Source organism: Schistocerca cancellata, chromosome 12 (genome assembly GCF_023864275.1).
Source record: "Schistocerca cancellata isolate TAMUIC-IGC-003103 chromosome 12, iqSchCanc2.1, whole genome shotgun sequence".
Taxonomy (NCBI): Eukaryota; Metazoa; Arthropoda; class Insecta; order Orthoptera; family Acrididae; genus Schistocerca; species Schistocerca cancellata.
This window is the reverse complement of record NC_064637.1, coordinates 165,973,184-165,992,326: the sequence shown is the minus strand read 5'-3', so window position 1 is coordinate 165,992,326 and position 19,143 is coordinate 165,973,184. Positions and strand designations below refer to the sequence as shown.

General features: G+C 39.7%; 1 protein-coding gene across 3 annotated transcripts in view; it reads left to right on the top strand.

Moving 5' to 3' along the window:
* LOC126109597 (uncharacterized) overlaps positions 1–19,143 on the top strand; it is a 115,842-nt gene that overhangs the window by 59,102 nt on the left and 37,597 nt on the right. For all 3 annotated transcript variants that reach the window (XM_049914639.1, XM_049914638.1, XM_049914637.1), the window contains one exon: positions 15,326–15,636. In XM_049914639.1, the coding sequence (XP_049770596.1) occupies positions 15,326–15,636 (311 nt within the window). The remainder of the gene's footprint in view (positions 1–15,325; positions 15,637–19,143) is intronic.

The window sequence follows — 19,143 nt, the reverse complement described above, 5'->3', positions numbered from 1 at the left end:
ATTTGTCCACTTGGCAGCAGTTGAATATGAAGGAGTGGAGTCCCCCAGTGTATTCTGGAAATCGGCATGAATGGCTTTTGCTTTCATACTTTTCTTTATGAAGTACTGTGACATTCGCCTGCTTTATTTTGCCGTCGATGGTCCTCGGTATCGACGTACTGCATTGGGATACTGGCTGAAAAACGGGGGGTGGAAGTTCAACACTGACTACTATAAAGTATGTAGCCGACAGTTGCACAGTTGCTTTTCATAGTTCTTTACTTTCACTGTTCACAACCCCCGACCAATAATACAGAGTTATACGGCGAGTTCACTATTGTTTACCTTTCGATAAGCCTCATTAATAGTTTGCAGTCAAACATCAGTTACTGCTACAATAGTTTACTGTTGAACATCTACGAGCAGTAAAAACCTAACCACATGTTTCAGTCTTTGTTTTAACACACGGACTATTGGTGTAACAGTGATTTCATGGTTAAGTTGATGCATTGTTGTGACCTAACCAGCTCGGATTTTTCATCTGAAAATTGGTCACTGACTGACTTGAGTCGAGCCCAAAAATCTGGCCTTTATATATTATAACAATAATAGGTACTGAAACTAGATATTGTCCAATGTTAAAGTTACAGAAATTACAATTAAAACATATTCCATTCAGTTAACTTGAATACATGGAAAAATTCTTTCTTTTTAACAGTTGCTTCTGCTACAGGGGTTAAGCCGAATTATTTGTTTAAATGATGAAATTAACAGATATAGTTATACAAACAATACTTTCAACAAACCTGGTAATTACTTAAGGACTAATTAAGGGCTGTCTTTGCTAACATGTTTCGAATAGAGCCAAATAATTGTTTTAAGAATACTATTAGTTGTTCCTCCAAATGTTTGTAATTAGTATGGACTTTATATATTTGTTTATACATCAACAATGGAATTTAAATTACGAAACAATTACTGATTTCACCCTATAATAAAAGTTATTAACTAGGGATAGTCGAAATAAATCAGGAAATTCAATTACATATTTAAAACTAAGCACAAAATTAGATCTGGTGGTATATTCTTTAAGGCTGAGGGCCAACCTTTCTCTTTTATGAAAATACAGATTACACGCACATATGTTAATGGTACTTAGTTAAATTGAAAAAATGAATTTAAGGAGGGAGATGGTAACCAAGAGGGGGAAGTAAAAATATCCCAGCTTGTTTCGTCACAGAACTTAATCACTGTTCGAATCTGGATTCCCTCCCAATATCTTCGCAAATCACTACGCAGAAACAACAACAGAGCCATGTCACCGCCACAGCTCTCTTCCGAGAGCACTGATATGGCACATGTTTACAGGCAACAGTTCAATGAATATCTCGTGAACAACTCATTGCGCTAGCGCTAACCTCTCGTGGTGATTTCGGGAACTTTTCAAATCACCCTCGTAGAATGCAGCACAGTGGTTGATGCTTATCCAGGAGTGTACCTAGGTTGGCAGGAGTTTCCCCCGCCAGGGGCGCAAGAGCGAGGGTGGCGCAAATTCCAAAGGCTGCCGACGATGACGTGACGGAGCGCCGTGCCGCCCTCTGAAAAAATAACGCTTGGAAAAATTTGCTACAGAGCGGAGAAGAGATAGTAAAGGAAGACGCTCTGATGACGAGAATCCTCTTCGTTTTACTGGGAGTCACTTTCCTCATGTCACTTCAAGTGACCAGTCCAAGAAACGCAGGCTATGGTGTAGATGTGCAGTCCGCTCAAAACAGAATGTGCGCTGTGGCCGGTATTATCTTTATAAACTTTTGAAAAATACTACTACTAATACTAATATTTTATTCTTGATTTTTTGGCAGTGCTCAGCTAATATATATTATCCAAGCTGAACCTCCTTACTCCATGAACTTTTTTATCAGAGCATGAGAGCACATAACCTTGCAAACCAGTTTTGACATCTTCATCTTCCTGCAGATGCATAAGGTGCAATTGCAGTCAGATCAAGTTGACGTATTTCTTGTTTAATTGGGCAAGTAAACTTATAATCTATATTCATGGTAAGTAAATATTATTTACTTGTTATATTAGCTTATGGCAACAGTTGCAAAATATTACCTTAACAAAGTACCCAGAAAGTCATATTAGACCTATTTAATAACAATTATCACATACACCTATAAACAAGATTCGTTGTTAATATTATTGGTCTCATTAATTTTGCTATGGTAATTGCCATATCAAATCTTTTTACCTTTTTCTTTTATCTCCGCTGAGTTGACAATTTATTAGCAGACTTGAGGTTTTCAAGGAACATAGATCCTTTTGGCTTAATTGTACTCTCACCAGGTCAGGGCAATTACGACTTGCCCAAACGTTTGCGGGTGAGGATTTTGAAGCCCGAGGCCTTACGAGAGCGACGTAGAACAAGTCGTGCTGAACGCACCGTGTACACTTTCGGCATTACCTGGTTATCGTACTGAGAAATAATTTAGCACTTAAAAGTTCATTGGCAGTGATGACTCGCCTACCTCCCCATCCTGGTCGGTTTTCCAGCAGGTTTCAAAATCAGCATCCACCTTCGTAGTGGTAGATGTTTGTGTTAGCTGGCGAGCGGAAGTAACCCAGACCGGTTATGCACCCCCGTGTTGTCTGTTGCCAATTTGCAGAAGGACTTCGGTACCGACACTAATCCTGTCAACCGTGAGGCTGACTGCCCCCCTCAAAGGCTCGCCGGAGCTGCATTCGCAGTGATACAGCCCTGCAAAACTCAACAGCTACCAGTTCATCTATGGCAGTGTAGCAAGAGGAAGCGCTCGGTCGTACATCAAGGAATATGAGTCGTGTTCTGTAATAGCAATATGTTTCCTGTGCTCGTGCTCATGGTTCATAAGCAGCTATCATTCATTCATGTTTGAATGAAACTCTTATTTTGTTTTATCAGGGTTAAACATTTTCCCCATTTTTCTCGCAGTAGATTCGCACTATTTATGATTTGATGCTTCTTACATAAATCTGCTTAATTTATGGACTGGTTGCTGGTCCCCCCCCTCCTGCAGTAAATTTTTTTTATTTGAAATTTGTAGCAGTAGGTAAAACTACATTATAACACTTTATACATATCAAAATCTGTGGAAAGTCATGCATGTGTCACTATAAGTTTCAATCGACATAGATGTTGCCAAAAGTATCCGTAGGGAAGATACTAAAATTATCAGTCTTGTTGTTAACGAGTACATAAAAAACCAAAGTTTAACTTTTGATTATTCAAAATAATATGAACTCATTCATCTACAATGCCAGTCATCCAATTTTTCTTTCTCACAACTACATTTCATTTACTAAAATTAATAAATATGGACATACTCGTGTTTGATAATTGTAGCACCTTTATTGTTTATTTCAGTAACATGTTTATAACAGATGTACCAGTTGAAATTACACATAAGATTTAATAGTATTGAAGATGAAATCAGTTGTTTTATCCTAAATGTCATCACATTCGATAAATATCAAAGTGACGCTAATTTCATTATAATCTCAGATGAATGTTTTTGATAAAAGCAAGCAGTGTTAAAGAAGCAACTTTGATGTACATGCCAAGTAGAAGAGAGATATTGATAGTATCTCTGAATTTTTTCCACTGTACTACTATCTGCTGTTTTGCCACATGAGGCACGAAGTGTCCCATCATGCATTTCACTGAGACTCTCTGGGTTAATGAAATCAAGCAGAACTTTCTTGCATTGCTCAAAGCGTTTGTATGGAATACAGAACACAGAACGACAACAATAACTTTCTTTAAAATGGAAATAAGGCCTGACATGTGAAATGTTAGATGTTTTTCTCTCTCTTACAGTTTTCCCCCCCTCCAGACTTTGATGATCCCTTCACAATTTTTTCTGTACGTAAAGCTGGTATTATCAGGCGTGAACCAAAGTTTCTGGTCCGTTCACGCAGGTAACAATGAACCATCCAGATTAATAACGGGCATTATTGTGTAAAAAAAAGTGTCAATAGAAGACGTTGAATGCAAAGTCGCCTTTGTATTTTTCACCTTTCATTGAAAGTGAAAGTGTCCTTCTAACACTTATTCCTTTTTTAATATCAGATCTACGTGCATTGTGCATTCAGGGATCACTAAAACTGGCGATACCGCACTAGTCAATTTGCATGTAAAACAAGCTCTGAGCACTTCAGTTTCAGTCATAACTGGTTGCAATATGTTTCTCGATACACATTGTATCTCTCTATGGGAATTTTTTTTTTAAACAAATAGGCCAACTCTAAATTCTCTAGCTCTTACATCGTTAGTACTGTCTACTCTAAACAACATCATGTGCGCAATGTGGTTTCCCTGACAATAAAATTTGTTTGAATTCAAAGAAATATTGAAAAGTCATGCATTTATCGTCACAGCTATTTCTGATATACTTCTACATTGTTTTGCTGCTTTGGTTTTTTACCTTGATATTTGATGACATTCAGACCAAATCAAAGAGTCGATTGATAAGCTTTCTCTATAGCTTACTCCTGTTCTCTTCAGAATTTCAAACATCTTGCACTATTTTACATTGTCGAATGCTGTTTCTAGGTTGACAAATCCTGTGTTTGATTTTTCTTCAGTCTTGCATCCATTATCAGTCGCAGTGTCATGACTGCCTCTCTGGTGCCTTTACCTTCCTTAAAACCAAACTGGTCGTCACCTAACAGATCCTCAATTTTCTTTTCCATTCTTGTATATATTATTCTCATCAGTATCTTTGATGCATGAGATGTTAATCTGATTGTCCGGTAGTTCTCACATCTATCTGCCTTTGCAATCTTCGGAATTGTGTGCATGATGTTTTTCCAAAAGTCTGATGGTACATCGCCAGTCTCATAGACTCTACTCACCTAGTTGAACAGTCGTTTGGTTGCTACTTCTCCCAATGACTTCAGAAATTCCGATGGAATATTACCTATCCCCTCAGCCTTATTTAATTTCAAGTCCTCCAAAGCCCTCTTAAATTCTGCCTCTAATACTGGATCACCTATGTTTTCCGTGTCAACACTCGTCTCTTCTTCTAGCACTCCATCTGACAAGTCTTCCCCCTAATATAGTCCTTCAATGTATTCTTCCCATCTATCTGCCCTCTCCTTTGCACTCAGCAGTGGAATTCCCACTGCATTCTTAGTGTTACCACCGTTGCTTTTAACCTGGCAGTGCACACGCCTGGAAACGGGACACACAAATCTCAGACACGTAGCTGTTCTTTCAGTCCCTTACAGATTACATCGATTTTTAATTACCATCAGATGACTCTTATTGTTATCTTTTATATGTGCCGAGAAGATAGCTTCTTTTAACCAATTTTCAGACATTGTATTAATGTGAAGATTTCTCCGTGGTCTGACAGACCAGCTGAGTTTACTCCCGGGTTAATTTCTCTGAATCTCGTTTTCACTTTTCTATATGCTGAATCAGTCTTACCAACGATCATTACATTTTCAAATTCTTCACATTTTTCCTGCAGCCATTTTGCCTTAGCTTCCCTCCATTTCCTATTTATTTCATTCATAAGTGACTTGTATTTCTGTATTCCTGAATTTCCCTGAATATTTTTATACTTCCTTCTTTCATCGATCAGATGAAGTATTTCCTCTGTTAGCCATGGCTTCTTCGTATTTACCTTTCTTGTTCCTATGTTTATCATCCCAACATCTGTGATTGCTGTTTTTAGAGATGTCCACTCTTCTTGACTTTAACTTCCTAATCTGGTATTCACGATCGCAGTATCCACAGCCTTCACAATCTTCAAACGCGTCTCATCATTCCTCAGAACTTTGGTATCCCACTTAATTCCCAACTGGTTCTTTCGGATGGTTCTCTTAAACTTAAGCGTGCTTTCTCGGCACATATAAAAGATAACAATAAGAGTCATCTGATGGTAATTAAAAATCGATGTAATCTGTAAGGGACTGAAAGAACAGCTACTTGTCTGAAATTTGTGTGTCCTGTTTCCAGGCGCGTGCACTGCCAGGTTAAAAGCAACGGTGGTAACACTAAGAATGCAGTGGGAATTCCACTGTTGAGTGCAAAGGAGAGGGCAGATAGATGGGAAGAATACATTGAAGGACTAAATTGTGATCTGAGTCTATATCAGCTCCTGGGTGCACTCTACAATCTAACATCTGATTTGCGGCAATCTTTTGCATGCACACACATTTGCAGATATCTGTGCAGACAAATCGTAACGTGTGGACCGGCCTTTCCTTGTAAGTGCTAACACACTAAATAAATGCTTTCATGATTTCTTTTAGGTAACTTCCACTGTGTCTCAGCAGCTGAAATTTCGCATGTGGGTTTAAGTGATGCCAACTATAAGTGGCAGAAATCGAGGCAAGTTTCGACATGACAAGTCTGATTATGTCGTCTAGATTCAGCCTGACCTAGGGAAAGTACTTGAGACAGTTGGTGGTACTTGAGCCCAGAGGGTTCTTTTGTGTGTGGCCCATTATAAATTATTCCTATGTTATTGTTATTGTTATGTGTATAGGTTCATTTTATTTTTGTTTATATTTCGTTCCAGGTTAAAACATTTCCTTTCATACAACAAAGAGATGGGACCTAAAAAAACTATCTGGAAGTGCATTTAAAAAACTAAGAAAAGAAAAGGAAAGAACTGCAATTCTCCTTTCAGGAGACTTGAAAAATTGGCTAAAACCCAACAAGGAGGTGGACACACGTAACACTGCAACGGATCAAGATGAGAGTAATGCCGATTTTGAATCTGATGATACGGAAACACATCCACATACAAATGATGACAACCAACCACAACCATCAACTTCCCATCATATAGCTCCACCCGTTTCAGAAAACAACTATGAAGCATACGAATCTTCCACACATAGTTCTTTAGATGAGGAAGGATCAGCAGTTGGTTGTCATGATTTACCTCCACTAGAAGAAGACTGTTCACCAGAAATAGGTGAAATAGTTTTTAATGTTCCAAAAAAATGGCCTAGCTATCCATTGATTACTGATAGTATTTGAATTGTGCTGGTTGAACATGGCCCTCAAATAGTTGACGTATCAACCTTCAAGTTTCCCGTGTCGGATGGAGGTAGACGTTTCGATGGCAAATGGTTTTACAAAAAGCTCACAAATGGCGAACATGTGCGAAGACAATGGTTACTTTATAGCCAGTCGGAAGATTCTCTATTTTGTTTTCCCTGTCTCCTCTTTGGGAAGGATCATCGTGGAAAGTCATCTTCATTTTCAAATTTTAATAAAGGCTTCAACGACTGGAAACACTTAAACCCTCTCATTTACAATCATGAAAACTTGTCCAGCCACAGGTTGTGTTGCATGCAGTGAAAAGATTTGCAAAAGTGACTAAAACAAAAGAAAAGTGTAGATGATGAAATTCAAGAAAGTATTCAGAAGGAGGTAGAGTAGTGGAGGAACATACCGAAAGTAGTCATAGATGTAATTATATTTTGTGCTAAGAATAATCTACCACTTCAAGGAACAGCAAAGTAAGAAATCATTGGCGAGTCAAGTAGTGGAGTTTTTTTAAGCACATGTGAACTAATAAGTCACTATCATCCTAAACTAGCAGAACATATGGCATACATTAAATCAAATAAAATAGCACTCAGTTACTTTTCCCCTAAAGTCCAAAATGAGCTCATAACTTTAATTGGAAGTAACATGAGGCAGAAAATTTTGAATCAAATAAAAAATGGAAAATACTTTTCAGTCATCTTTGACTGCACAGCAGACAGTGCTCACATTGAGCAAATGAGCCAAGTTATTAGATTTGTTGATTTGTCAGTGAGAACTGTCAAGTTAAAGAAAGTTTCATTGACTTTATCAACACTAATGAAAAAAACAGGTGAAAGCATTTCAGTGGACATTCTTAAAAAAGGAGATGGGCTAAGTATTGATAATTGCAGAGGTCAGGCTTATGATAATGGCAGCAATATGGCTGGAAAATATATCGATGTGCAAGCTCAGATCCTCAAACAAAATGATAGTGCGTGATTTGTACCATGTGCTGCGCATAATTTAAACCTTATCAGATCGCATGCTGCTGCTGTTTCATCTCTAATGATTACTTTTTTTGGAACAGTTCAAAAGATTTCTTCAGGGGCTCTACAGGAAGATGTTGAGTAACTTCATCATTACGTTGAAGGGTCATTGTGGCACTAGGTGGACAACCAAACGAAGAGCAGTCACCGCTTTAAAAAGAACACTGAACGAACTGTATGCAAGTGTGGAGGAAATGGCTGATATTAACCAAGACAAATGAAACCTGGATACATCAGTGGGGCTCAAGGACTCATCAAGCAAATCGACTTCAAATTCCTATGTCTTTTGCATCTGTGGGAAAGGATTCTAGTTTCGATTGATAAAATCAATAAGTCATTTCAGCAAGAGACTGTTGCAGTCAACAAGGCTAGCAAAATTATAAAGGGATTGTCAAATACGATTTAGGAAATCCAACATGAAGGTATTGGTCGAGCAATCGATTATGCAACAAAGCAAGCATCGATGATAATTTTAGCGAGAAAAGATGGAAGATCCTAAGCTAACATCTTTCAGGTTCAAACAAACAAATAAATGCATGATGACTGTCACAACTCAAAACAGGAGTTTCAGAGGGAAATAAATTTGGTTTATGATCAAATCCTGACAGAATTCAATAAGAGGTATGAGGCAATGGCTTCAATATCTTCAGAATTTTATTTTCCAATGGGAGAAGCTCTAAAAAAAGAGCCAATTGATGTTTTTCTTAAACATGAATTGGAAATTTTTCGAATGCAAGCTTAAGAACTCATTAACGATGTTGAAAAAGCAACACCACTTGACGTTCTTAAAAAAATTCAAGAGCTTTCTGTAGGAGATATATATCTGAATATCCAAATAGCTCTTAGAGAATTTACTTAACACTTCCTGTGATGGAGGCCTCTTGTGAGCGAAGCTTCAGTGAAATAAAACTCATCAAGAATTATTTAAGATCATCCATGTGACAGGAACATTTGTCAAATTTAGCCATTTTATCGATTGAACATGAATAGGTAGCGAAACTTAACTTAGAGGAATTAATTGATAATTTTGCGAAAATCAAAGGCAGGAAAGTAGCATTTAAGTAGATTAACTGAGCTTAATAACAGCGTTAAGTTAAATTTGATATAGGTGTTCCTAGCAACTCAACATATTTTGAAATAGACTTTGTAAAATATAACAAGTTTTTGTATTTAAATGTGTTTTTCTGTTTCTTAATCCTTCATAACACCTTTGATTCTGGGCTGTAAATTAGTTTTGTTCTGTCTTAAATTTCTGTCAATTAACAATATATTTGCCAAGAAACACCTTCACATTTTCTTGGGACAAGGGAAAATATCAGTCTCTCTGTATTGATAAGGGGGTGCATTCTTTGCTTCCTGGGAGGTTCTTTAGAAGGCGCCATTTTAAATTCTTGCCTGGGATGTCACATACGTAACGTACACCACTGTGCTTAGATTGTAGATAACATGACTGTTTTCACAGGTAGCCGTGCCGGACTGTAGTAGGTGGTGGTGGTGGTGGTGGTGGTGGTGGTGGTGGTGGTGGTGGAAGGATGTATGGGACAGGTCTTGTACCTACGTGTATTCCGGGGTACGAGCCATGAGGTAAGGCGTCGGGTGCAGGGGTTGTGTAGGGATGGACGAGTATATTGTGTAGGTTTGGTGGATAGCGGAATACCACTGTGGGAGGGGTGGGAAGGATAGTGGGTAGGACATTTCTCATTTCAGGGCACGACAAGAGGTAGTCGAAAGCCTGGCGGAGAATGTAATTCAGTTGCTCCAGTCCTGGGTGGTACTGAGTTATGAGGGGAATGCTCCTCTGTGGCCGGACTGTGAGACTTTGGGAGGTGGTGGGAGACTGGAAAGATAAGGCAAGAGAGATTTGCTTTTGTATGAGGTTGGGAGGATAATTATGGTCTCTGAAGGCTTCAGTGAGACCCTCTGTATATTTTGAGAGGAACTGCTCGTCACTGCAGATGCGATGACCACAGGTGGCTAGGCTGTACGGAAGGGACTTCCCGGTATGGAACAGGTGGCAGCTGTCGAAATGGAGGTATTGCTGGTGGCTGGTAGGTTTGGTATGGACAGAGGTACTGATGTAGCCATCTTTGAGGCAGAGGTCTGTATAGAGGAAGGCAGCCTGACGGGTCGAGTAGGACCAGGTAAAGCAAATGGGGGAGCAGGTGTCGAGGTTCCAGAGGAATGTGTATAGGGTGTACTCGTCCTCGATCCAGATAGTGAAGATGTCATCACTGAATCTGAACCAGGTATAGGGTTTGGAATTCTGGGTGTATGGAAAGGATTCCTATAGATGACCCACGAGTAGGTTGGCATAGGTTGGTGCCATGCAGGTGCACAGAGCTGTACCTCGGATTTGTTTGTAGGTAATGCCTTCAAAGGAGAAGTAGTTGTGGGTTGGTCATGGCAAGTAGGAAGGAGGTGGTCGGTTTGGAATCCGATGCGTGTTGGGGAAGGTAGTGTTCAACAGCTGTACTCGGGCATTAGGGATGTTAGTGTAATGTGAGGTGGCATCAATAGTGACGAGCAGGGCTGTGGTAAAGGGACAGGAACTGCGGAGAGTCGGTGCAGGAAATGGTCGGTATCTTTTATGTAGGAGGGTAGGTTCCAGGTAATAGGCTGAAGATGTAAGTCTATGGGAACAGAGATTCTCTCAGTGGGGGCACAGTAAACTTGTCCTGGATGATTGGCTTCATGGACCTTACGAAGCATGTAGAAGGAGTGAGTTCAGGAAATGTTAGGGGTGAGGGGAGAGATGTACTGTGGGAAGAGATCCTGGGATGGGCCTACGGATTTGAGTAGAGACTGGAAATCCTACTGGATCCTGATACATTCTTCCCAACAACAGCAGCTTTTCTGAATTGCGCAGGTCGGACTCTCCCTGCTATATATTCTTCATTCGCATCACCCTACCTTTGTTAGTCATTGTTCTTACCCACCTAGCTGCTTCCCTTTTCCCATTTCAGTACTGTACACCCCTCATTCCACCAATGCACCCAGTTTTTTTTTTTCTTCTCTCCTTTTCCCCTACCCCCACTTCTCCTCTGCCCACTGTCTATCCTCCCGACTGCACTTAACTGCCCCACTGTCCACCTCATCCCTGCACACTCCCTGCAGCACTTTATCGTCCCCCACTCCTACCCTGATATCCCTCCCCCTCCCCGCCCCAGCCTTCTCCACCCAGTTGCGTCTTCCATAACGCCTTGCTGCTCGCAGTCTGACTCCAGCTGCTAGAGACTGTGTGTGTGTGTGTGTGTGTGTGTGTGTGTGTGTGTGTGTGTGTGTGTGTGTGTGTGTGTATATCTCAGCTTCTCTGTTATATGGTGAGTAGCAACAATCCTTTTCATTGTACTGTTACTTTTTAGCAACACGTACACACTGCCCAAAATTAAATTAGTGCACTTTTTTAGAGGTTTCCAATTCACTCAAGATTTATTGTTGCAACGGTGTTCATGGAGTACATTAAGTGATTACTTTCCATATTAAAGGGTAAACACAGACATTTGTGAATTGTGGTTTATTAGTCTCATACCGTACATAATCTAAATCATTTGATTCAGGTACAGGAGACACGTCAAAATTTTTGTAGAGTTTTATCGTATACATACAACACCTGATTTTAACAAATGGTACCATAACAATAATACAATATAAAAATACACATACTATAAAAAACTAACAATTAATTACAACAACTGATTTTAACAAATGGTATCATAATAATAATACAATTTTGTTACACATACCATAAAAGAATAACAATTAATTACCCCTTGCTCAAATTATCATCTCATCCTCTATGAATTCTTCTACTGAATAATAGCATTTCTCCCACAGAATCTGCTGTAGCCTTACTTTTAGACTCTCTGGCTTCATATTAAATATATTTTTGCCCATTAGCTTGTTATATATTGTCATCCCCATATACTGTAGAGTTCGTGCATGTAATTTCAAATGGTGTGTGGGTAACATAAAATTATTTTTATTTCTTGTGTTGTATGTGTGGTTAAAATGATTTTCATCAAATAATTTTTGTCTGGTGTGTATAAAGATTATAATTTCATAAATGTATATGGAGGGAACTGTTAGGATTTGCAGGTTCCGAAATAATGGGCGGCAAGATTCTGTTTGTTGTGCACTACCCATGTATCTTATAATTTTCTTTTGCAGTTTCAGTATTCAAGATACACTACTTGAATTTCCCCAGAAAAAGATACCATACCTAATGACAGATTCGAAGTAACTATGATATGCTATTTTTTGTGTACTCATGTCAGTAGAGTTTGCTAGTATTTGCATTGCAAATGCAAAGCTGCTTAGTTTATTTGATGGGAACTCAATATGTGTACTCCAGTTTAAGTTGTTGTCCACATTTAGTTCTAGGAATTTGACTGTGTTAACTTCTTCCATAGGATGATTGTGATGATGTATTTTAAGTTCCACACATTTCAAATGTTTGGTTTTAAAATGTACCATATTGGTTTTTGCAATGTTCAGTTTCAAGCCATTTAACTGGAACCAGTTTTCTAGGTACCCATTGTGCTCACAATGGAGCTCTGAATTTTTTCTGCATCATCTTCAATTAAAACAGAAGTATCATCCGCAAACAGAACTGACGGGGAATTTATATTTATGGGCAAGTCATTTACATAGAATAGGAACAGGATTGGCCCCAAAATGGAGCCTTGGGCACTCCTTGTGATACTGTACTCAATTTAGAATAATAATTCACTGCATTTGATATAACACTTACCCTTTGCTTTCTGTTGTGCAAGTATGATGTGAGTCATTTCAGAGCTTTGTCCTTAATCCCATATTTGTTTAATTTGTAGGTAAGCAAGTCATGGTTCACAGAGTCAAATGCTTTTGAAAGATCGCAGAAGATACCTGCAACTTTACTCCTCTGATCTAATGATTTGCATATCTTCTCAATAAAGTTATTTACTGCATCCAGTCTGTTTTTTCCTTGTTGGAATCCAAATTGGTTACTTACAATAATATCATTTTTTACGATCAAAATTTTTGATCTGATTTGCAGCTACTTTCTCTAACACTTTTGACAGGATTAGGAGAATAGAAATGGGGCGATAGTTTCCTATATCTTCCCTCGACCCTTGAACAGAGGTCTCACTTCGGCATATTTTAACACATCAGGAAAGCACCCCTGTTCAAAAGATTGGTTGATTATTTCAGCTAGCAGGGGTGCTATTATGTCGTATACTGCTTTAATCACTTTACTTGGTGTCCCATCCCTCCCAGCAGAATTTTTATTTTTTAATGACATTATAACATTTTTCACATCCTTTATTGTGACTTTTTTTTTAAATCTGTGAGATACTCAGCTCTTGGTCGAGTCCAAAGTGATTTACTTTACTCTGATATCCTACTACATCAACTTCTGACTTTGCTACATTTATGAAGAATTCATTTAAACACTCTGATATTTGAGCTGGGTTTACAACAACATTATCATCTACTTTAATCTTAGTTATTTCATTACTACTGACTTTAACACCTAACTCTGATTTGACAACAGACCACACTGCCTTTGTCTTACTATTATGTTGTAAAATAAACTTACTGATTGCCATTTGTTTTGCTGCCTTTACAACTTTTTTGAATATGGCTTTATAATGTTTCACATACACAGCAAAAGTCTGTTTTCGTTATATTTCAGTTCATTATGTATTTGCCTCTTTCTGGCACTAGAAATTTTTATACCCTGAGTTATCCATTTAACCTTCCTAGTCGTTTTGTTACATTTGGTTTTAAGTGGAAAAGTTTCATTAAATATTTCAAGAAAGCTACCAAGAAATTTGTTAAAGTTAGTACTACTTGAGATACTGCTGTCATAAGGCCATTCAACCTCTCTTAACTTACTGCTAAATATAGTTCGGTTTTTTTCATTGAAGTTCCTTTTCATACTGGCATATGCCACTTGGGAAATACCAGATGTACTGATAATGGATTGAACATCATTCGTTAACAGATACTGTAGTGACATAGCTACTAGAGCACTGTCTGTGTTTACCCTTTAATATGGAATGTAACCACATAATGTACTCCATGAGCACCGTTTCAACAATAAATTGGATTAAAACTGACAGTGTCTTTCCAGGTGTACTAATTTTTACCCCAGCAGTGTATAAGCTAGCAAGTGTTCTCGAGACTGAAACGTATTAAGTATGTAGTGTGATCTAGAATCACTAACACTCATATGGAAAGTTCACGTAAAGTTGCATCAAAGCATGTATTGGAAACCTTGAGGAGCGGTCCCATGTCTGTCATTGACATGTAAAATTTAATGTAACTTAATCAATCAATATTTCTTTCTTCTCCTTTGTATTGAGGCAAGATTATCCGTAATAGTTTAAGTTAAATATCTTCCAATATGTGTGCATGTGCGAGTGCCCTTTGGCCCAGTTCAGGTAAACAGTTGTGGCCCTTCCTTTTGTCAAATAAGGTTGGACCCCTATGATTAAATGCTACTCAAAAAAGAGGGGGTGGGGGGAACTTGACAAAGTAAATTCTTCAGGTAATGAAGTTTAGCTTATTTCTTCACACTTCAGTGATAAACATTTACATTCACCTTTTGTGACTGTATTAAATCACAGTTAAAAATTTATAAGTAGCATTGTGTGCATTATGATTTTCCATTTAGGTATGTTATAAACAACGTTTCAGTATGAGAAACAAATTGTAGCTAACCAGTACACCATAATTATTTAGTAAATACTGTATCTTTCACTCACCTTCCCAATTTTTTAGTCTCCCCCTCACCGCTTGTGTTCTCTCTCTCTCTCTCTCTCTCTCTCTCTGTGTGTGTGTGTGTGTGTGTGTGTGTGTGTGTGTGTGTGTGTGTGTGTGGAGGGGGGGGGGATGAGAACAAAATGGTATTATCTCCTTGTGGTCGGACGCCATTGGCTAAATAAGTGCACTGTATGGCACAGTGTTGGTTTGCCTCCAGCAAAGAATACGAAGCCATGTTGCTGTGATCCCTGGTAGTATGACCTGAAACAATCAAAAACCCCTTTCTCATTTGTTTCCAAATTCTAATTTGCAGTAATTCAGCTGTTCTTGACAAAGCAGTCCATGTAATTCTGAACTGTTTTTTCTTCCCTGTGCGATGATTCGATTCCTGAAGCTACGTAGTTTTGATAGACCTGTACTGTGTATACAAGATATACTTTGTTTTTGTTCTTGTACCAGTTTCGTAGATGACTTGCAGCATATTATATGCCCGACTGACATCCACCCCCCTTTGACGCAGGAAGCAGACAACCTGTTCACCAGTTGTAAAGAGATCAGCACGCTGGCCATTTCCGAAAGGGGTCTCCGCGAGGACGTGAGGTTCCTGGAGGCCCTAGCACGACTGACAGACCTGCGAGTGCTGCACCTGTACGCATTTGTAAACCCGAAGATGGCGATACCTCTGCACATTTTGGCTGACGTCTGCCCCCATTTGTGCGACTTGAATTTGGACAGCATTTGCTACCAGATTCGAGATGCCGAGTATTTTGTCAGTTCCCACAGATGCGTGCTGGAGCGCCTGTGTATGAGGTGGACGTCTGTTGAAGGAAGGTTTGTCTAAACTCGTAGCACTCGTCCCGTATCAATCTGCGGCACCTCTGCCGTGTCTTTGCAAACGTTCACTGTAGGTGCAATCTTCTCGCACTGGTGTTTGAGCTCAGTGCCAGACTCACCTGAATCGTTTATGGCTTACAGTTTAACAACTAGCTGCAGAGCTTTATTTAAAAAATTTTCATATTGCCAGTTAAAAGTTAGCAACCTTTTTAAATGTTTGTATAATAATTTATTATGTCACAATCTCTTAGATTTATGAAAAATATTTGTATTACAGGTTTTTCCAAGTGCTTGCCTTCTTCAAACAGTGGAAAGTTCAGATTGAAATATCTACAATATTAGAAAAGGATAGCTTATGTAATGTAAATGGCCTCGTACCAAATCCCCTGATCCTCTGTGGGTATTCGTAGCAGCTAAGGACGGTTGTGATACGGGAGCAGATTGTGTGCACCTCGGCCTGTGTTTGTACAGAAAGGTGCGTGCACCGTAACGAGGTCGGCAGTGAGCAATCGTGTGATGCACGCCGTTCACTTGCTGTACCGGGCTGTATGTATGCTTTGGCACTCCCGAGTCTTCGGTGTCACGGGTTGCTCAGAATAAAAGCGCTACCGACGGTGTCGACGGAGACCCGATAGAAATGAATCACTTTTATGTTAAAAAAGAACTTTGATATACAGCTTAAGGGTCATATGTAATGTATCAAATGTGTTAATGTTTAGTTAAACTACTGAACAATGGAAAATCCAGGATGAAATAACAACAATATTACAAAAAGAGTGGATTATTACTCACCATAGTGCAGAGATGCTGAGTTGCAGACAGGCACAGCAAAAAGGATACTAAAATGGTAAGCTTTTGACCAAAAGGCCTTCTGCTGAATTCAACAATATGGACACACATAGTTACGCAGACACAACTCTCACACACGTGACAACTGTGTCCGGCTGCCGAGGCCAGCCCGGCACAGTTGTAGCGGTCGGTGGGAAGTGGCACGTGCTGAAGGAGAGAGGATGACAGATGGAGGAAAGGGAAACTGTTGGGTGGAGAGTGTGGGGACTGTGGGTTACTTGAGACTGAAGCCAGAATAAGTACAGGAACATAGGATGTGTTGTATGCATTTACCCCATCTGCACGGTTCAGAGATGCTGCTGGTGGTTGGGAGGATACAGATGGCTCGGGTTGTGAAGCTGTCATTGAAATTGAGCACGTTATTCTCAGCTGCATGTTGTGCCACTGGGTGGTCAACTTTGTTCACGACAACAGTTGTCGTAGTGACATAAAAGTCTGTACAGTGTTTGCAGCAGAGTTGCTAGATACATGGTTGACATCACAGGTGGCCAAGCCTCTGATGGGGTAGAATAAACCCATGACGTGACTGGAATAGGAAGTGCTTTGTGCGTGGATTGGGCAGGTCTTGCACCTTGGTCTGCCACAGGCCAAAGGGTTGGCAGTGGGAATGGCTGGGGTGTGGACTAGGGTTCTTTGGGCCTGTGTGAGAATATGGCACGGGAAATCTGTTTGTCGACTAGGTTTGGGGGAGGTGGTGGTGGTGGTGGTGGGGGGGGGGGAATTCCCTGTGTGTGAAGGCCTTTGTGAGGCCTTCATCATACTGGCTGAGCCAGTACTTGTCACTGGAGATAGTTCCTCCACAGGTGGCTAGGCTATATGGAATGGATTTTTTGGTGTGGAAGGGAAGACAGCTGCCGAAATGCAAGTAATGTTGGTAGTTTTCATGTGGACAAGGATGTAGGTGGAGCCATCAGAGAGGAAGAGGTCAATGTCTAGGAAGGTGGCACAGTGGGTTGAGGAGGATCAGGTGAAGTGGGTGAGAGAGATGAAGTTGAGGTTGTAAAGGAATGAGGATAGAGTGTCTTGGCTGTGAGTGCAGATCATGAAGATATCCACGAACCTAAGCCAGACTGGAGTTTGGGAATTTTGGGAGGTTTCCTCTAGATGGCTCATAAGCAGGTTGGCATATGAGGGTGCTATGCAGGTGCCCACAGCTGTGCTGCAGATTTGTTTGTATACCTTCCCCTCAAAGGAAAAGTAGTTGTGGGGCAGGATATAGTTGGTAAGATTTGTAAGGAATGAAGTGGTGTGTTTGGAATCTGAAAGATGTTGGTAGAAGTAATGTTTGATAGTGGCAAGGCTGTGGGCATGAGGGTTGTTGGTATATAGGGAGGTGGCATCAACAGTGATGAGTAGGGATCCAGAAGGTAAAGGGGTGGGGATGATGGAAACTTGATGGAGGAAGTGGTCAGTATCTTTGTGGAGTGTAAGTTTCAGGCAGTGGGTTGGAGGTGACAGTCAACTAGAATGAAAGTTCTTTCAGAGAGAACACATCAGTCAACTACAATGGGGCCAACAGAGTGGTTGGGGTTGTGGATTTTGGGAAGCATGTGGAAAGTGAGTATGCGGGGTGTCGTTGGAGTGAGGAGGGAGATGTACGGCGTAGGTGATGATATGGTGGCTGTGTTTTATCCCCACTATCTTCAGAACAGTAAACAGTATACTCCATGAAAAAATGTCTAAAGCCTTCTCTGAATGTATAAACACTAAAGCACAAATTTGTTTCTGTTCAATTAATTTTCTAATGCTCACATGCCACATTTGACTGTTGCAGAAAGGTGAATTCGATAGAGTTGGGTCTCAGTGTTTAGCCGTACACCTCGTCAGTCCGTATTTTTTATGATCTTTCCGAGGCTTTTGATTGTGTGGATTATGACACACTCCTAAAAATACTAAAGTTTTATGGAATTGGTGGCACAGCTGGTTTTAATCATACTTAACAAACAGAATGCAAAAGGTTGTGATGAATAATTCGGACAAATTTGGAAAGGTAGAAAATTTTAGTGACTGGGGAAAAATCACAAAGGGAGTTTCAGAGGGTTCAATTTTATGTCCGCTTAACATTCGACAGTCAAAACTGGTATTTTTTGCAGATGATACTAATAATAAATCACATTAGAGAGAGCGCAACAGAAGAGTTGGCAAATGATATTTCCCAAAGAATTATGAAGTGGTTCTCTGAAAATAGACTCTACCTAAATAGGTAGAAAAACACACCGCATACAGTTCTGTACAACAAATAGTCATACCAGCAATTGATGCAGCCCATGAGCAGGAGTCAGTAAATAGGGTAGGATGCTGTAAATGTTGAGGTTTATGTACTGATGAAAACTTTAACTGGAAGAACCATATTTCTGAGCTGCTCAGACAACTAAGTTCAGCTACTTTTACTCTTCGTATACCGTAATTGCTAATCTTGGAAACAAACATATGAACCTCCTGACATATTTTGCGTATTACCACTCAATAGTGTGACACGGAATAATTTTCTGCGGGTAACACATTTGAAAAGAAAGTTACGGTTGTACAAAAGCGAGTAGTACGATTAATATGTGATGTTTACCCACAAATGTCATGTAGATATCTCTTCAAGCAACCAGGCATTTTAACTGCACTGTCACAACATATATGTTCACTAATGACATTCGGCCTAAA